Source organism: Heloderma suspectum, chromosome 4 (genome assembly GCF_057233095.1).
Source record: "Heloderma suspectum isolate Gila_16-S chromosome 4, 16-S_ref, whole genome shotgun sequence".
In the NCBI taxonomy this organism is placed as follows: Eukaryota; Metazoa; Chordata; class Lepidosauria; order Squamata; family Helodermatidae; genus Heloderma; species Heloderma suspectum.
Genome location: NC_139461.1, coordinates 189,050,327 through 189,071,065, shown reverse-complemented (window position 1 = coordinate 189,071,065; position 20,739 = coordinate 189,050,327). Strand labels below are relative to the sequence as shown.

General features: G+C 42.6%; 1 protein-coding gene across 3 annotated transcripts in view; it reads left to right on the top strand.

Annotated features, from left to right (window-relative positions):
* Positions 1 to 20,739, top strand: part of NTNG1 (netrin G1) — a 334,691-nt gene that overhangs the window by 270,065 nt on the left and 43,887 nt on the right. Inside the window, exons 8-9 of one of the 3 annotated variants that reach the window (XM_084851617.1) lie at positions 270 to 437; positions 9,185 to 9,322. The exons of 1 other annotated variant lie outside the window; for it this stretch is intronic. In XM_084851617.1, coding sequence (XP_084707743.1) covers positions 270 to 437; positions 9,185 to 9,322 — 306 coding nt within the window. The remainder of the gene's footprint in view (positions 1 to 269; positions 438 to 9,184; positions 9,323 to 20,739) is intronic. One more of the 3 variants, XM_084851615.1, reaches the window with a different exon arrangement.

Genomic DNA, 20,739 nt, shown 5'->3' with positions numbered 1-20,739 from the left:
TCCATTAGGCCTACTGACTCTAAAACTACCCTCTGTGCAATGTTATGAATGTCTAATTATTCTAACCTGCCTGAAAAGAGATGCCACCTTCATAGCTGTCGAACATCTGTTGTTGTCCATGTATGCTAACGTAACATCAATTGACATGTTGTGCTGCTCTTCATTCATAATCTGTTCATGCTTCATTTTTTTAATTAAAAAAGGGCATGTGAATTGCTATGACTCTGCTACAGAATACCTTTGTGTACATTTTTGTTCTTCCTTGCAAGACTGTGAATGCTTCCGCCACTCCAACCGGTGCAGTTACATCGATCTGCTCAGTACATTCATTTGTGTGAGCTGTAAACACAACACTAGAGGGCAGCACTGTGAATTGTGCAGGCTGGGCTACTACAGAAATGCTTCTGCAAAGCTGGACGATGAAAATATATGCATAGGTCAGTTCCATTCTAATTCTGGCATTTCGTTCTCTGCCTCCTTTCAGTCATTCAGACTTTTTTAGTGCATAAGCAAGACCATTTCCACAATTTCTCTTTGTTTTCCCAGCTGAGCCAGAACGAGCTCTTTCGGTGGAGTCATCTGTGTACCTTCCATGTTTCTCTTTTGAGTCCTGAACCTCTAGTTTTAATACCCGAATAAGAATACTAGCTGGCTATGACGATCATGGCAAGAGATTGTAGACATTTCTTCCCCAGATCATGCAATTACTGATTGCTCAACTTTGATCACTCTTAGGAAACCACATGAACACCAAGACCAGCTTCAAAATTCGATGATGTTCTACTGGATTCTGTATAGTGGAATCCAGCTGCAGGATTCACAGACTGCAGCATCTGCCCATAATCTAATCCAGTATATACAATATATCAATCGGAGCACATAGTGCTTACCTAATTCCAGCAAATTAAATACATGCTGGGCCAGATGTCCTCATATTACGGAGAAATCAGGGCAATCCTATTGAAGCTGAAGACTTTACTAGCACCTCAAGAGCAGTGTTGGTACTCCTTGACTGTGTTCCATATTAAGAAATAACAGAATACATTTAAATATTCAAAAGCAAACTCTTACTGACCATAGGACCCATCAAGCATAAAGTCCATCTCCTATTTAAAAAAAAAAAAGTTTTGGAGAAGATGCCACACTACGCTCTCATACAGTATAAACCTCAAAAAGTGAAAAATAGACATCACCAGTTATTTCCTTCACAAGTGGAAACCCTGGTGCTTGGTTATTCAATCAGCTCAAAGTATGATAGATTCCACTGGCTACCATGCTTGAGATAAGGCCACAAGAGAGTCAAGCTTAGTGATGTGGTTGTCATGGAGTCTAGCCAAAATTCATACTAAGGAGACTACCATGAAATAGGACTGCTTCATGTATTATGAATTTGCAACACAGAATTTCCAACTCATGGAGGAAACTGCGTGTGCTTCCGCATGCCCAACATCATGTGTAAATAAACACACCTGTACCCTTTTTGCTACCAGGTTATTGGGACTACCAAGTGTGTGCGTGTACAGGTCAAAATAGTGCATTCAACATCCGTGATCATGATATATGGAGTACATGCCATTTCCTACACAGAAGAGTTGTCCATGTAGGAAATACATCCTGAAGCAGCCCAAAAGACCAGCCTGCACTAGCTGTGGCTCACCAAGCCAAATTCAGCCAACCAGCCCTGTACTGTGGCCTGCCAGGTGCTAGATCGCACCCTGGTTTTTTGCAGCCCAGATAGGTGGCACAGTTAGGCTGGGCATGTGTCCTGCTTTACAGAGGACAGTCCTCTATTTGAAGATAAGGAACCATAAGAACAATTACCCATCAACATTTAGCACCTGTTTGCACCTGAACATCAGACTGAACAGGCAGGCACACAGGTCACCTGGTCACAGTTTTCCACACCATGATACATGCTCTGCATTTGTAGTTAAACTATAATAATTATTTCTAAATTTCCATCTCTATGTATGAATAAGCACTTTTATGCAAAACAGTGTCCTCTTTTTGGTGATGCATTTCCTCTTTTTAGGCAATTCATAAGTGGCCACCCTAGGCATAGTATTATTATTGTTGCTATTATTATTACTTCTACTACTACTACTATCTCACCTTTTAGGCTGCCATACACTGGCAGGCTATATAAGTTCTGCAGGACTGCCATAAGATCATGAAGTCAGATGGGTTATAACTTATTATCATCAGTCATCTACTCCAGGTCTTGCCAAGACAGGATTCTATAATCTTAAAACTTTATATGGTACATGGTTGTCAATTCTTCTCTTAAAATAGAATGCCAATAGTTAAGTGTAATATACCGTAGATCCTACCAAAAAGTTGTTACATTAGAGCTGGAGTGGGCAACTTGTGGCCCTCCAGATATTTTGGCCTTCAGCTTCCATCAGCCATCACCATTAGCTGTGGGAGTTGTAGGCCAAAACATCTGGAGAGCCACATGTTGCCCAGGCATCCACTAGAGCTACAAACACTGTCTTCAGACATTGTTTCGGGAACAAAATTGTGTATTTCCAAGATTAATGTTTCCAATTTAAATTTGTATATGACCCTGATTGCCTTTTCAGGCAGAAAGACAATTCTTAGATATTTAAATAAATGAATAGTATAGTACACTAAAAAAATACAGGTTCACTCTGCTCATTAGCTATCCAATTGTCTCAAAAATGTGGCCCACTGCAGAGGTTCGATGTTGTTTTTTAATTGCACATCTGAGAGTATTGTATAGTATTGCTTATAAATGTTTTTAGAACTTTTTTCCTGAATTAGAACTGCATCTATTCACCACAATACATCCTTTCCCTTACTGAGAGATGCATTATTGTAGCAACTTAAAAGTATATTTTGTGCAATAAACACACAACAGAGCCATACTAATCTACATTTTTAAATAATATATGGGGGTGGGATGGGCAGAAATCCATCAAAACTTCATTTGTTTAGTGAAAAACTTTTCAAATACTTTATTTCATAAAAGAGCACAGCATCCAGAATCTCTCTCTCTCTCACACACAAACACACACACACACACGATTGCTTGTGTTCCTTTTTTATGTCAGTTAGTGCTAAATGAAATCAAAAGTTTAATTCCTTTGAACTTAATGATGTTCTCAAAATACTAATGATGGTAAGAATGGTAAGACATGTGACAAGACAGCCACTCATATTGGCCTGATCAGTACAGTTAACATTTATGCCAAACACAGGTCTTCTAAACAGAACACACATTTGCTCATTACTGTTTGACACAGTCAAGGACAAAGAACATTGTTTGATACAGACAAGGCAAGGAACATTGTCATTAAAAAAAAAAAAAAAAAGTATGTGCCCAGCTCCTGAGATCTGTGAGATCCTGTCTTTCTTCTGGCAGGAGGAGAGAGGATGTGTCTGTACCAAGTACCCACACCCCAACTAGAAGAGTGTGGGGCAGCTCCAGAAGTAAATCACTGAATCAGGACAGCCCGTTTTACATGGAAGACTGCTGGATATGAGGAATTCCTCATCTTTAGTTGGATCATGACCGGGGGTGCAAACTAACTAGTTGTAAGACTAAAGAGCCAGTTGGACTTTCAAGGAGCCACCTTGGAAGGAATTGGAGGATTAGATCCAGAGATCCAATTGATTTCAGTCTGGATCTAATCCAGAGACTTGAGCACACCACTGAGCTTAAAGATCCCTGCACACACAGCAGCACCCACTGAAAGAGGAGAAATCTGCTTCTTACCATCTTCAGAAGCCCAGGCAGCAGGAGCAAATGTTTGGGTGCCAGCCAGTGGATCTTTGCATCTCCGATTAGAGCTATAGAGATAACAGCTGTATTGTTCAATAGCTTCCCATTGGCTTCTGCATTTACAATCTGGTATCATACTCGGATATCCTGAAATACTATGGCTGAAATCCCAAAAGCACTAGTAGGGAATAAATCCCATTGCACTCAGCGGAACTCATTTCTGAGTAAATATAATGTTGCCTTTGTGTCCTGCTGTGCATATCCTTCCTAAACAAGCCAAGATGCAAAGCATCTCTTTTTTTTCTGCTATAGCTTAGGAACAAATAAGGAATGTCCAGATGGAAACTTTGTAACCGTGTGCCAGCTATTACACTGATTGCAATATATATAGATATGTGTGTGTATGCATATATATATATATATATATATATTCTCAAAAATATCTCAAAATCTTAATAGAGCTGTATGTTGATTAAGATAATGAGCATTTGGGATATAGCATTACTTAAACTGCAATCAGTGATCAAACATTTGCAGCTTATCCTTTGTAAGCCTCAATAACAAGGGTCATCATGTAATTTACTCTGCGGTGTGCAACACCAAAATTACATGAAAGCAACACACAATGCACGTGGCTGGAATCATCTGAACAAACAATTTCATTAGAGGCCATTTGGAGTGCATGAAACCAGAAAATGTACATATCCATGTAAATAATTGTATATTTAAAAAGTCACAAGGGTTTACCTATTTTCTTTTACTATTATTATTTGACTATTTGTTTACTGCACTCCTCCTATATATTAAACATGCTTGTATGAATTCATTTTGCCCAGGTTTCCAGGCAGAAGTCAATGGGTTGTATCCAATGTCAGTCTTACTTAAGTCCCATTCATTTCAATGGGTCTACTCTGAGTAGGACTCACATTGACTATAGCCCACTGATTGCAACTTTAGAGCCAGTTCCCATTACTAGTCAGCTTGAGCACAGCCATGACCCTGATTCTCCGTGTGCAATGTCCATAATTTAATTAATGTGAAACAGGTGGCACACAGATCTAGGCATACTATTTTTTTGCACAATTGTCACACTTCGTCCTGTTGCCACAGTCACAGGACTTGCTGCAGCTGTACCCCCATGTAGGCCAATCTGTGCAAATGTTTTCTCACTCAGCCGCAGGCAGGCATTTTACTGAGAAGAGGGGCATGACTGTTCAAGTTAAGCAGAAATGGATGTGTGAACTGGCCCTTAGAGAAAGGTTTTTCTTAGGTCAAGCTGCTGTTCATCATAAACATGGGCAGCATAAGAAGAATGTGCAAGCATGATTGAAAGGGAGGTTTTAGTTGACCCTCACTGAAATATTTCCAAAATATAGGGAACTTTCTGACTTTATGCTTGTTTTAAATTGTTGTTGCCTTGTTGGCTACAGCAAGGAAAAATGTAAGAGCCGGCCAAGATGTTTAGAATAATCATGTGGTACAGCACTGTTTCCACTGAACTACTACGGACTGCTGGTACAGCATGCTTGTTTGAATGTTCTCCAGAAGAAGGAGAAGGAGAAGAAGAAGTCCCTGCAGTAGAAAACTAGCGCATCAGGAGACGAGCTAGGCTAGAACCTTACTCCCTGATGTGCTAGTTTTTCTATCTGCCAGAAAACGAGGGTTACATGTAGACATGCCATCGCCTATTTGCAGTCTAAAGTGATAGTGTCTGAACAAGGTTGTTCCACACTGATATTCCAAATGTGTAGGTTGGCTCTCAAACTATGTAATACTACATCACAACGCTCTGAAAAAAAGACAATTCACCTAGTTTGTGTCTGAAAGACCACTGGTTTTGTAACAAGAAGTATGTGCCTTTGTCCCTTCAGGACCATGAAGAGGATTTCTCAGACCTTCCTTTCTGCTGTTTCTGAGACTGATAGTCACTACATTTGTCTGAACAAATGTAAAATTAACTAAACATCTGGGGCAATGGTGAGAAGGAGGGGAAATCTCTTCTTTCTATTCAGTTCTAGATGTGCTCATTCAGTCAGTCACCTCACAGTTTCACCCAAGCTAATCCAGAAATGCATTCAACACATCTCCAAAGTTTCAACACACCTCCAAAGCTTTAAAACAGCTGTAGAGATCATGGGCATTTTGAAATTTGCCTGAGCAGTCTGCTTTGTTTTACAATGCTGTATCTCCTTTGGCCTGACACTCTATAATGGGGGAGGGAAATGGAATTGGGGCGAGAGGCAAAATGCCCCCCACCACCACCAGCAGCCAGCCTTCCACAGGCTGCATGATGGAGTGTGGCCACATACCCTGGTGTCATCATTCCCCTGACAAAGAGGCGCCGGGCATGTCTGGGCTGTTTTGCTCATGCAGCATTCTCCTTGATGTGGGATGGTGCAGTGAGGGAGATCTTTCACCAACTCCGTAAAGGTTTACATCACCTTTCTGCCCTGAAGGATGGAGTCCTGCCATTTTCCCCAAACTTCTGATAGCCAAGGCATTAATATTTTTTTACCTCCTGATTTACTAGTGGAGGTATCTTTCCTTCTAATGCCAGAAAAGGTTTACTATGAGTGAGTATGACAGTGAAAAAAATTCCCACCCACAGACCAGCCCATTCCCTTCTATTTCTGTGTGAATTACTGTTCTAGGCATGCCTCTTAATAGAAAGAAGGCAAGCCCACAGCAGTGACTCGTGTAGAGACACAGTGGGCAGGCTTCTCTGAGCACAAGTCATTCTGCTCCATTCCCCTGCATCTGGACTGATTGGATGATCCAATCATACACAAGTAAAGACGTCTCACTGTTGCCAGGAAAGGCTGGTTGAAAGGAGGCAAGGCCAGAATCGTGAATCATGCAGAGATGCTGCATGCAGCATCCCCCAAGCTTTAAGGGCTCACAAGAGCCTTTGTTATGTAATTTGTTTAGTTCTTGTGCTGAACTGGAAGTTGCCTCTGTTGAATCTTCTCTCTCCAAAGCTTCAACATGTCTCCAAGGCTTTAAAACAGTTCCAGAGATTTGACTGAGCATTTTGCTTTGTTTCACAATGCTAGGTTGCCCCAGCTTACAATTTAGGAATGACTGATCATACTGTGTATATGGATATATGTCCAGTTCTTAATACTTCTTGGGCATATGCTTGCATTGCACCGATTCATTGTGTCTTTAGTTGACTTTGGCATGAGTAATATTTCTCCTGTCTTGTTAAAGAGAACTACCTTTGATGTTGGTAATGGCCAAACCGGTTTCATCTTTACAACATGCTCTTATTTCTGCACATACATCTGAATTTAAATACATCTAGCTGACCTTGGCTCTGTGCTCATTTAAAAGCAAATGCTGAAGATCAAATTCACATTGGAATTGTCCCTTTTTTTCTTTTGCAATATATCACATGGTTGGATGCTCCTTGGTAGTTTGGGGGCAAAGTTGTCATGAACTTTGTAAATTAACACTGGCAACAAATAGACTGTATGTATTACTATCATTATCATTATTATCATTGTTATTATCAGAATAGATGCATTTTTCCAATAGCACTGAGTTTGCCCTTTCTTGGAAGTGACATCTGTAATTTGTAAGGATTGAAAACTTCAGCAACAGATGTAATATTCGCTGCTCATTACATTCTCTCCTCAAACTTCTTTCTCCTATTTGCAATGTTAATTTTTTTTCTATTTGCAATGTTAAAATATTCTCAGATTTCCCCTCCCGTTTTGCCATTTCTGATCTCACTGATTCTTAATGAAATTCCAGGGAACAAATGTAAATGGGATGATTAAAAGAAAAATAGAGCTGTTCACCCAGCATGGTCTCTAGATTAAAAAGGAATACTTGTGCTCTTTGCATTAGATAGCAGTAGAAATTATTATTAACCTGAAGTCTAAATTCGATCCAGACGTGTATTTGTAATCAAAATCGGATCCTTAAAGAAGGAGTTCCCGAAGTTCCCAATAACAAGAGATAAATAGGGAAAAGACAGAAGGATGATCCAATAATATAGCACTTCTAGCATCTTCAAGCAGCATTAAACACACACACATGTGACCCTCCCTCTTTCAGCCAGACGGTCAAATTCCATTTTGGAGAAGTGCTCGGGGGCCACATTCCAGTAGCAGTTGGGGCCAAACACAAAAGGGAGGCCAAAATACCAACAATGCCAGCATATTTTAGCTAACAGTTCCTCCTGCCAGTAACTAAGCCTTAGGAGAGGTATTTCAACATTTTAGAATGGGGGTAAAATTGCACAAAACCTGGGAAACAACTAAATGGCGGGGGGGCATAGCTACCTGGGGGACACTGGAGGGCCAGATTGGGACCCTGGACTTAAGTCTAATTCATCCCTGAATTAGAGCTGAAGGGGGAGCCAGATAAGAACAAATATTTCCTAGAAACAAAAAAGGGGGTAAGAAAAAAGTAAATTCAGTATAGGTGATCCAATATTTAATCAGACACACATTATTTTCTTTAAAAATCCATAGTTTCTAAGTTCCATTTTACAACCCTATGTCCTTACATTTGATATGGTAATGAAACTGGTAGGCTTAGGCCAAAAACATTAATGAGGAAGGCTCTGGGACACTAATTTGCCCGCCACCAATCATGTTCTCTCAAGTTGCGTATTGTGGGATAATTAAAAGGTGTACTAACATTGCGGGGGGTGGGGGAGAAAATACAGCCTGTAAACTCCAATCACTAAAATGCCATGAATAAATTAAGCTAATGCTCATAAACATAAGGAAGGCTACCTTGGAAATTAGTAAAGTGCATGTACATTGCCATTTAGAAAATATTCAGCATTATGCATCAAGAATGGAGTCTTTCTTAACTCTTTTAATAATTTAAAACAGATTTGACTTAATGGTCTATTGATGTTTCTTGAAATACCAAGCTTTCCTAATGTTCATTAAGCTGCATCTAAAAACATGAAGACCAATGTGGAAGCTCCATCACAGTCAGTTACTTCTGAAGACACTGGTGACTTCATTCTTTGCTTTATTTCTGCTCATTTTCTGCCCATCATTAAAATGTGTAATTAAGAAGGTTATCAGCATTTTAATTCCAAACTGCAATACTGAACCCACTTTATCATATATGTCTATGTCTCTCTTCTCCCTCTCTGCTTCTTCTGCTCTCTTCTTCTCTGATACTCTCTTTCCAAAAAAAAGGGATGTGGTCGTGTGTCGTGGTGGTGCCACTGGTGGGACCCACCTTAGATTGGTGGCATGGCTTAATTATGTATCCTTATCCATCAGTTGAAGGCTAATATTATAAACCAATTAACAAGTGGACAGGCAAGCAGTCATTTTGTTTCTGCGGTTGCTAGAGGATCTTCCTTTACGATTAAAATCTGACCATTGTTACCCATATGAGTGATGAATTGTTTACAAATCTTTTTACCCCTGTACTGAGTTTATGTGTGTTGTCTTGTTTCTGCAGAATGTAATTGTAACCGTATTGGCTCAGTCCATGATCGCTGTAATGAAAAAGGAATTTGTCAGTGTAAGCAGGGAACAACAGGGCCTAAGTGTGATAAGTGTCTGCAGGGATATGAATGGCACAACCAGGGTTGTCAATGTAAGTAATTGCCCTATTTCTGACCTTCTCCCTGCCCCCCCCCCGATTGCTGCCTGTGCTTCTCTGTGCCAGCATGTGCTACCCCTAAGAGCACTGCAGTTTTTGAAAAGAGCAACCTTTCTACATGCTTTCAAGACTCCTTCTGCCTGAGGCTGAATGAGAACATTCAAATGAAGGCAGTAAATTGGCTCTGCAATCCATTTGTTTCAATATGCTGTGTAGTGCCCTCTCGCCTTCTTTCTGCTAATGCTCAGTGAATCCTTGAACTCAAATAGCACATATATATGTCTCACCAGCTATACGAACTCTCTGCCTCGCCAGCTGTAGCACCAGTGCCTGGGTTTCAAATGTATCCCAAAAGCATAAAGATGATACAGAATTATGCATGTGAAATTCACATTTCCTTCCTTTGCAATGCCCTTTCCTGGACATAAGAATTTGAACTCATAAATTAAGCTGGATCCCTCTATAAACCCTAACAGTAGGTGTACTGGTTCACAATTATTTTTTGCGAAAAGGAATACCATGATATGTGTGTGTATGTATAATATATACGCGTGTGTGTATGTGTGTGCATGCGCTCTCCAAGATTTCTCTTGATTATTCCAGGAAATATGGTGCTATTTGTTCACTGTTTAAATAGAGGGTCTCTTGGACAAGGTTGTATACCTGGTGGCCCACCAAGCCATGGCCCAGTGCAGATGTAACATTTCCCAATCTCAAAACCAAAGTTAGCATGTGTATATAACATTTAATGCAAACCATGGTTAGCTTTATACTGGAGTTTTAAAACAGCCTTGGAAGCAAGTTTGTAAACCCTATTATTGAAAGCTAACTATGCTGAGTGTAAACCTCAGTGTAGACATAATGCGAGCCATGGGAAGTGCTGGAAAGGAAAAGGAGAAGGAATCTTAAGTGATAAAAAAGAGGAAGAGCAAGAAAGGGGAGGAGTATGTGAGCCCAAGCGGCACTGCCTATGTCATAACAATGGCCAAGTGAGAAATATTGCATATGTACTGGACCAAAATAGTGTGGCCTACCAAGTGCTTGATGATCCCAATGTTTTTGCATTACGAGGGAGACAGCAAAAAAAGCAGGCAGGCTAATTGAGAAATACAAACAAAAATGGATTTTCAGGTAGGTAAACTGCAGTTATCCGATTAGAAATTATCAACTTCCATAAGCTTACAGAGAAGTCTCTGGAGCAGAGTGAGCTATTCAGAACAAACATTTCATTAAACAAATTTTGCCTGGCTATCCATTAGTGAATTATCAGGAACAAGCTTTGATTTGATGTGCTCATTATTTGACACTGTGTGCTTTATGCTGATGTATTCCCATTTGTGCCTTGGTTGTACTCTTTCTCCCTGAATATTGGTTACTCATCAGTTCCATTGTGTGGTCATCACGTTCATTTTGCCTCATTTCTAGGATGTATGCCAAATCCTCTTTGTCTTCTACAGATACATCTGAGATTTACAATGGTTCTTGCCAATGCCAGCTCCAGGATTTGGGGGCAAGGGGTTTTGTACAAGTCACCCTCAGGGCCCCCATTAATGTGGAAGAAGGTGCACACAAGTAAAGAATGCTCTCAAGCTGAAAGCTGGTGTGGTGTACTGGTTGGAATGTGAGCTGCTATCCATAAAGTCACCAATTTAAAACTCATCTCAGCCATAAACTCACTAGGGTAGTCTTCAGTAAAATGCTGAAGGCTCTTTTGTGGGAACTTTTTTTATAAAAGATCAATGACTATTTTTTGCAGAAATTGCTCATGAAAACTTCCTGATCATATTCATAGTAATATGCTCTGAATGTAGGGATGTTACATTGTTTTGATGAATATATCTAGACATCTCTTGAGATAAACTTGATGCTGCATCTTCAGATCCCAGTAAAACTGCTATTAAGTTTCACTAGATCTAATAAATATCATAATAAGCTGTTGTATAAACCCCTGTTTTCTGTAGAATTGCCTCTTATTCCAAAACATCATAGACTACAGTCCCACAAAACATGCTTCCATTATTTCTGTATTTCATACTTTTGTCAAACACAATGGATAGCGCTCACAACTCTAAATTGTATGGTATAAGGCAGCTTCCTATGACACAGAGAGGACTCCCCAAATATGTCCCCAACTTACCCTGTCCCATAGAACCTAGTTAGAGCCACTGAGAACGAAGCCCAGCCATATATCCTCCTACCTATTCAGCTGCCTAGCCCAGTTCTGGATTCGGTTTCTTGGTCACAGTAAATGTATCAAAGAGACAGAACCTAGGAAATGATACATGTGTTTCATTTAGCAATCTTAATGGTAATCAAGCTTTTTCTTTGGTGAAACATGTGTCTCCATAATTAAAGTAGTTCAGAACTTATTTGAACTTTCTGCTAAGGTGGACTATTTAGCTGTAATGCTAACAATATTTTATAATGCTATTAATGAATAGGAAGCATGGAAAGAAACAGGAAAACAGGTGGAGTTACTTCAACACATGAAGATAGATAGATAGATAGATAGATAGATAGATAGATAGATAGATAGATAGATATACACAGCTGTGATCATAAACACATCCGCTTGGAAGCAAGTTCCATTCACTGAGATTCATTTTGAAGTAATTGTATTTAGGGTTTGTTGGTGGTGCTGTTTAACATTGTAATCTGTCCATGAACCCTCAGCAATAGAATCATAGAATAGTAGGGTTGGAAGGGGCCTACAATGCCATCGAGTCCAACCCCTTGCTCAATGCAAGAATCCAAGTCAGAGCATCCCTGACAGATGGCTGTCCAGCCTCGTCTTGAATGCCTTCAGTGTGGGAGAGCCCCCCACCTCCCTAGGTCATTGGTTCCATTGTCGTGTTGCTCTAACAGGACGTTTTTCCTGATGTTCAGCCGGAATCTGGCTTCCTGTAATTTGAGCCCATTATTCTGTGTCCTGAACTCTGGGATGATCGAGAAGAGATCCTGGCCTTCCTCTCTGTGATAACCTTTCAAGTACTTGAAGAGCGCTATCATATCTCCCCTCAGTCTTCTCTTCTCAAGGCTAAACATACCCAGTTCTTTCAGTCTCTCTTCATAGGGCTTTGTTTCCAGTCCCCTGATCATCTTTGTTGCCCTCTTCTGAACCCTCTCCAGTTTGTCTGCATCCTTCTTAAAGTGTGGTGCCCAGAACTACACACAGTACTCCAGATGAGGCCTAACCAGTGCTGAGTAGAGGAGAACTAGTACTTCCCAGCATTTGGAAGCTATGCTTCTATTAATGCAGCCCAAAAGAGCATTTGCCTTTTTGGCAGCCACATCATGTTGTTGGCTCATATTCAGCTTGTGATCGACAACAATTCCAAGATCCTTCCCGCTTGTAGCGTTGTTGAGCCACGTATCCCCCGTCTTGTAACTGTGCATTTGGTTTCTTTTTCCTAGGTGCAGAACTTGGCATTTATCCCTATTAAATTTCATTCTGTTGTTTTCTGCCAGCGCTCCAGTCTATCAAGATCACTTTGAATTTTGTTTCTGTCTTCCAAAGAATTAGCTATCCTGCCCAATTTTGTGTCATCTGCAAATTTGATCTGCATTCCCTGCACCTCCTCCTCCAAGTCATTAATAAAAATGTGGAAGAGCACTGGGCCCAGGACTGAGCCCTGCAGTACCCCACTCGTTACCTCTCCTCAGTTTGAGAAGGTCCCATTGAGAAGCACTCTTTGAGTCCGATTCTGTAGCCAACTGTGGATCCACCGGATCGTTGTTTCATCTAGCCCACTTTGAGCTAGTTTGCTCATCAGGAGATCATGAGCCACTTTGTCAAAAGCTTTGCTGAAGTTGAGGAATATTATGTCTACAGCATTCCTACAGTCCACAAGGGCGGTTACTTGATCAAAAAATGAGATCAGATTCGTCTGGCAGGATTTGTTCTTGACAAATCCATGTTGGCTTCGAGTAATCACTGCATTGTTTTCAAGGTGTTTACAGATGGATTGCTTTATTATCTGCTCCAGAATTTTCCCTGGGATTGCTGTCAGACTGACTGGTCTGTAGTTCCCAGGTTCCTCCTTTTCCCCCTTTTTGAAGATAGGGACAACATTAGCCCTCCTCTAGTCATCTGGCACCTTCCCCCGTCCTCCATGATTTCTCAAAGAGAATAGACAGCGGTTCTGAGAGTTCTTCTGCCAGTTCCTTTATTACTCTAGGATGCAGTTCATCTGGCCCTGGAGATTTGAACTCATTCAAAGAAATTAGGTGTTCCTTGACCAGATGCCTATCGATCTCAAGCTGCAATCCTGCCCCTTCAGCCTGTACTTTGCCTTTGCCAGAGGGCTCATAGACCCTCTTTTGGGAGAAGACTGAGCCAACGTAGGAATTGAGCACCTCTGCCTTTTCTTTGTCATCTGTTATCGTATTGCCATCCTTACTTAATAGCTGAACAACCATTTCTTTCCTCTGTCTTTTACTATGCACGTAGCTGAAGAAAGCCTTTTTGTTGCTTTTAGCATCCCTTGCTAACCTCAGCTCGTTCTCAGCTTTAGCCTTCCTGATGCCATCCCTGCAATTCTGTGCTACCTGCCTGTACTCTGCCTTCGTTGCTTGGCCTTCTTTCCACTTCCTATATGTGTCCTTTTTTGTTTTCAGGGCATCCCTAAGCTTTTTGTGAAGCCACATTGGCTTCTTCTGTTGTCTTCCACCTTTTCTTCTTGTTGGAATTGTTTGTAACTGTGCCTTGAGGATTTCCTTTTTTAAAAGCTCCCACCCATCTTGCACTCCTTTTCTCATTAGAGTCGCTTGCCATGGGACCTTACTGATAATTGTTCAGAGTTTATTAAAATCAGCTTTCCTAAAATCCAGGGTACACGTTTCACTACACTCGGCTTTTGCTTCCCTTAGAACCAAGAACTGAAGTACAACATGGTCGCTTTCCCCCAGAGTTCCTGTAACTGCTACTTTATCCACTAAGTCATCTCTGTTGGTTAGTATCAAGTCAAGGATAGCTGATCCTCTAGTTCCTTCCTCTACTTCCTATAGGAGGAAGTTATCCACCACACAAGTCAGGAATTTCCTGGAGGGTCCATGTTTTGCAGAATTTGCCTCCCAACAAATATTGGGGAAATTGAAGTCTCCCATGACTACTACATCATGCTTCCTTAAAACATTGGCTATTTGCTTTTCAAAAGTTTCATTCTTGTCTTCTCCTTGGTTGGGTGGCTGGTAGTAGACTCCGACCACCAGGTTCCTTTTATTCTTTGATCCATTTATTTTGATCCAGATGCTCTCGATGGGGCTACCAAGCTCATCCTCCTGGATTTCTGTGCAGAAATATGTATTTTTCACATACAGTGCAACCCCACCTCCCTTTCTCTTCCTCTTGTTCTTTTTGAACAAGTTAAATTCTTCAATTGCTGTATTCCAGTCATGACAGTCATCCCACCTAGTCTCAGTTATACCTATCAAGTCATAATTTCCCTCTTGTATTAAGAGTTCAAATTTGTTCTGTTTGTTTCCTATGCTCTGGGCATTAGTATATAGACATCAAAGACCATGTGCTTCATAGTCCGGCTTTCTTCCTACATGTGTCTGAAGACTATTATTGGGCGCTATTAGAGCTGTTCTCTCCATTGCGGTGCATGAGCCTACGTCCATTGTTACCCCCAACTTTACATCTCCCTTCCCCGTAGGATTCAGTTTAAAGCCCTCCTGATGAAGTTCTTCATCCTGTGGCCAAACACATTCTTCCCATCCTTTGTGAGGTGCAACCTGTCCCTTGCCAACAGCCCATCTTCCAGGAAGTATAGCCCGTGGTCCCAGAATCCAAATCTCTCACGTTGGCACCACCTTCGTAGCCAATAATTCACCCAGAGTATTTTTCTTTCCCTTTCTAGACCTCTTCTAACTACTGGAAGTATGGATGAGAAAACTATCTGGGCCCCAAAGTTCTTGAGTTTCCTTCCCAAAGCTTCAAAGTCTGACGTGATTTCTTCGTAGCTCCGCTTGGCGGTATCATTTGTTCCCACATGGATGAGAAGAAAGGGATACCTGTCAGTGGGCTTTATGAGTGCAGGCAACCTTTCAGTCACATCTCTAATCCGTCCTCCCGGGAGACAACATACCTGGCGAGTCCACAGGTCTTCACGACATACTTGGGTCTCAATCCCATGCAGCAAGGAGTCTCCCACTACTACCACTCTTCTCTTCTTATTGTAGGCCTGAGTTTCATTGCCTCTGCTTGACTGAACTTCAGCCTCTTGCTCACTCTCATGCCGATTCCCCTGTGATTCTTCCTCTGCAGGCTGTCCTCCAGTCTCATCCGCAAGTACCTGGAATCAGTTCCACAGCGCCACTGCTTCCACTAGTGCAGAGTGGCATTTAGTTCTTCTTCTCCTGTCACCCTTTTCCAAGGAGTATCCTCTACTCCGTTTCTCCTCACCTCAGCATTTCCCACTTCTGCCTCAGCTTGCTGTTGCTCTTCAAGCTTCTGGTCTTCACTTTGCTGCTGTAGTTCCCCCATTCTGTCCAAGAACTCTTCGTGTTCTCTTATACCCCGGAGGGTCGACAGTCGCCACTCAAGTCCACTTACTTTTTCTTCCAGCAACATGATCAACTTGCACTTGTTGCAGGTGTAGACCATGTTGTTCTCAGGCAAGAAAACAAACATTGCACACACCTTGCAGGTCACCACCACTGGAGAGTCCTGTCCTTCCATTGCCTCTTTTCCATTTTTGTGTCTAGCTTTCTGATTGTTCTAGACTAGCCTGTGCCTGCTCCTCTACTCAGTAGAGGTTAAAAGCAGAGTCCCACTGGTGTGGAAGTGTGTGTTACAAGACAAATAAATGGGAGGGGGGAGTTTGTTAAAAAAGAAAAAGAAAAAAATGTTAGGGGCCTCCCCCTTGGACCTCCCCTGCCGAACTCCCCTGGCCAACTCCTGTTTGCTCCCCCTGTTCGCTCGCTCTCTGGGAGCTTGCTTGCTTCTGTAGTCCCTGGACCAGCTGGAGCAGCTTGCTCTGCTCTGCTCTGCTCAGCTCAGCTCAGCGGGAAACAGACTGAAGCTTCTTCCCGACACAGCTGCTGGGAGTACTCAGGCCACCCCCCAATTCAGTTGGAGCTTCCTGCAGCCCACTTACCTCTTAGCCTTTGTCTCCTTTGTCTCTTCTACCTCCTGGTGAGCTCACAGCCACTCAGAAGGAAAAAGGACAGCCCCCTTACCTCTTTGCCTCTGTCTCCTTTGTCTCTTCTACCACTGCAACTCCCCTGGCCAACTGTTTGCTCCCCCTGTTCGCTCGCTGTCTGGGAGCTTGATTGCTTCTGTAGTCCCTGGACCAGCTGGAGCAGCTTGCTCTGTTCTGCTCAGCTCAGCTCAGCTCAGCTGGGAGGCGGGAAACTAGGGATGTACAAAAGTTCCGCCACAGATCTCGGGGAGGCCGAATGCCAGCGCGTTCGGCCCCCCGAAATCAGTGGCGGAACGGCCCGCCACCCCCCTGCCACTCCCCGGGATGGGACTTACCTTGGGCAGATCTTCCTGGCGGTGGCGGCTCCGGCGGCGGCGGCCAATCTTCCGACCGGCTGCCGCTGCCGCCATTTCCAGGTAAAGCAAAAACAAAAAAACGTGATAGGCTACATAAAGATTTACGTAGCCTATCACGGCTAGATTTTTTAAAAAAACACCATGATAGGCTACGTAAATGTTTACGTAGCCTATCACGGCTGACTTAAAAATAAAAAAAAACCACGCGTACGCAAATGGCCGCCATTTGTGTTCCTTATTTTGGCACGTCTTAGTCTACGTAAACATTCACGTAGACTAAGACGGCGCAAATAAGGGGAACACAAATAGCGTAGATGCTACGCTATTTCCGTTCCCCTTATTTTCGCCGTCTTAGTCTACGTAAATGTTTACGTAGACTAAGACGTGCCAAAATAAGGAACGCAAATGGTGGCAGCCGTGGCCACCGCCATTTGCGTACGTGCATTTTTTGTTCTTTGTTTTTATGTCAGCCATGATAGGCTACGTAAACATTTATGTAGCCTATCATGCCTGGCTGTAGGGATGCAAACGATGGCGGCTACAGCCGCCATTTGCATCCCTGCTAGCCAGCGGCCGGATGTCCGGCTGCTGGCGGAGCCGGCCAGCGGCTCCACAGAATCGCTGTGGAGCACAGCCGGCCAGCCAGGATTCCGGGGGGGGGGGAGGAATGGAGCGCCTCCCCCCCCCGGCGAGGATTCTGGGGGAAGGGACGGAATGCCTCCCCACCACCACCATCAGCATAATCCCAGAAAGGTAAGTGATTTTCGTACATCCCTACGGGAAACAGACGGAAGCTTTCTGCCCACACAGCTACTGGGAGTACTCAGGCCACCACCACCCCAATTCAGTTGGAGCTTCCTGCAGCCCACTTATCTCTTTGCCTCTGCCTCCTTTGTCTCCCTTGTCTCTTCTACCACTGCAACTCCCCTGGCCAACTCCTGTTTGCTCCCCCTGTTCGCTCGCTCTGGTCGCTCGCTCTCTGGGAGCTTGCAATAGAGCTGGATAAAGGTGTAAATCAGTTATTGACGCTTCCTCAGTAGAGCAGGCATGTTTTCTGTACTCATTTGAGTGTTTCTAAACAGGAAAAGCTATGCTGGATACAATTCATATTCTGTATTCTCTAAGAGCCACCTATTCTGATACAGAAAGGTTTGATGTGTCTGTTGAAGTAAGCAGAGGTGTGTCTCACCACCCATGTCCACCAGTTGTTACACATGACTAGTTGCCCACAACTGCAACTGGACTGGGATCTTAAAGTATAAAGCCACGTGATGTCAGTTTTTAACACTTCACTATGCATGTCTGTTCTGAAGAAAGTCCTAGTACATTCAGTGTGACTTACTCCCAGTTGAGTGTGCATAGGATTGCAGCCTACATTTGCATTAGTTCCTGGGTGGTATCCAACTGGGACCAAGCGCTGGTGCTAGTGACACTTGCACAACCAATGCTTATGCAACGTAACTATCGCTTGTTAGGGCAATGGGTGAAGAGTTGTGATTTGCTGCTGAATTTTGGTGCTGCCAGCAAAATTCAGCAACAAATCATAACTTTTTCCCCATTACCCTAACAAGCGATAGTTACATTCCACAAGTGTTGCTTTATGCGAGCACAACAACATTGACGCTAGCCTGGGGCACAGTGGATGCTACCCCATGATGATTACATTTCTAATTAGTCCATTTTTAGTATTGAGACTAAGCCACACCCCCTCTACCAAAAGAGTCAATTTAGTCAGTCCTGAGGGTTCAGAGGAAGCTGCAGAAGGTTCACAGACAGATAAATATCAGTGGGCAAAACATCTGATGTAGCATTTTCCCCTTTAAATCATGGAAACCTCGTATATATTACAGCTGCAACAGCCTTCAAATCAGCAGATTTTAAAATATTTCCAACTCAGCCTGTGCTAACTCTATGTTTTCTGCCTGATTCCCTGTCATTCAGTCCAGGATTCCATAACCTTTATAACAGATTCCTTTTCATTTCTCAGGGAAAGTTCCTATTGTAGTGCAGAAAATTACAAGAACCATTACAGCAACAGCCACACCTCTCTAATGTGCTATAAAGATTCCCTAAAGATCATTTGAATGAGCACTTGGCCCTGCCCACAAGGTCGTGCTATTGCGACACAGCCTAAAACAGCATAATGGCTCCCAGGTATATCTCAAAGGTACCTTAGAGGGCTCCTGTTCTGCAGGAGGATTTGGTTGCGGGCTCCAGTGGTTTCCCTAGTATCGTAGCTAGGGACGGCAGATAAATTTGTTCAGTTCACATTTTATTTTTGCACTTTCAAACCACTATGTGAACCGAAATTCAGCTATCCTTCAAAATTCACACTTTTCCTCATTTTGCAGTTGAGCTCTCCAGTCAAAAAATACAAATTCAAAAATGCAGTATATTAGGACATTTGCTTGCAAAAATGTGTATATTAGGCAAAAAATACATGCAAAAATGCAAAAATATTAGGGGGAAATGGCACAAACATTTTGTGCCATTGGCTTATGAATTTTCATGCAAACTTTTAAAATAAAATTATCGAAGATTGGGATGAATAAAACTTAAAACTAGAGGATTTCTCAAAGTTTGAGAGGAACCGAAGTTAAGATTGTAAAAATTATAAACCAAAATTGACAGATTTGCCCATCCCTAATTGTAGCCAAGCTGTGTTTGCACAAAGGCTTCCTGCTAAGGTACAAGTAGATGTCACTGTGCCCATAGGATAAACAAGGGAATCTGGTGTTGCAAGGCTACAGCATTTATCTCCCAAAAGAGGGTCTATGACCCCCCTGGCAAAGGCGAAGTACAGGCTGAAGGGGCAGGATTGCAGAGATCGATAGGCATATGGTCAAGGAACACCTACTTTGAATGAGTTCAAACTCCAGGGCCAGATGAACTGCATCCTAGAGTAATAAAGGAACTGGCAGAAGAACTCTCAGAACCACTGTCTATTCTCTTTGAGAAATCATGGAGGGTGGGTGAAGTGCCAGATGACTGGAGGAGGGCTAATGTTGTCCCTATCTTCAAAAAGGGGGAAAAGGAGGAACCTGGGAACTACAGACCAGTCAGTCTGACAGCAATCCCTGGGAAAATTCTGGAGCAGATTCTAAAGCAATCCATCTGTAAGCACTTTGAAAACAATGCAGTGATTACTCGAAGCCAACATGGATTTGTCAAGAACGAATCCTGCCAGATGAATCTGATCTCATTTTTTGATCAAGTCACCTCCCTTGTGGACTGTGGGAATGCTGTGACATAATACACCTCGACTTCAGCAAAGCTTTTGACAAAGTGCCCCATGATCTCCTGATGAGCAAACTAGCTCAAAGTGGGCTAGATGAAACAACGATCCGGTGGATCCACAGTTGGCTACAGAATCGGACTCAAAGAGTGCTTCTCAATGCGACCTTCTCAAACTGGGGAGAGGTAACGAGCAGGGTACCGCAGGGCTCAGTCCTGGGCCCAGTGCTCTTCCACATTTTTATTAATGACTTGGAGGAGGAGGTGCAGGGAATGCTGATCAAATTTGCAGATGACACAAAATTGAGCAGGATAGCTAATACTTTGAAAGACAGAAACAAAATTCAAAGTGATCTTGATAGACTGGAGCGCTGGGCAGGAAACAACAGAATGACATTTAGTAGGGATAAATGTCAAGTTCTGCACCTAGGAAAAAGAAACCAAATGCACAGTTACAAGATGGGGGATACATAGCTCAACAACACTACGAGCAAGAAGGATCTTGGAATTATTGTCGATCACAAGCTGAATATGAGCCAACAATGTGATGTAGCAGCAAAAAAGGTCAATGCTCTTTTGGGCTGCATTAATAGAAGCATAGCTTCCAAATCCCGGGAAGTACTAGTTCCTCTCTACTCAGCACTGGTTAGGCCTCATCTGGAGTACTGTGTGTAGT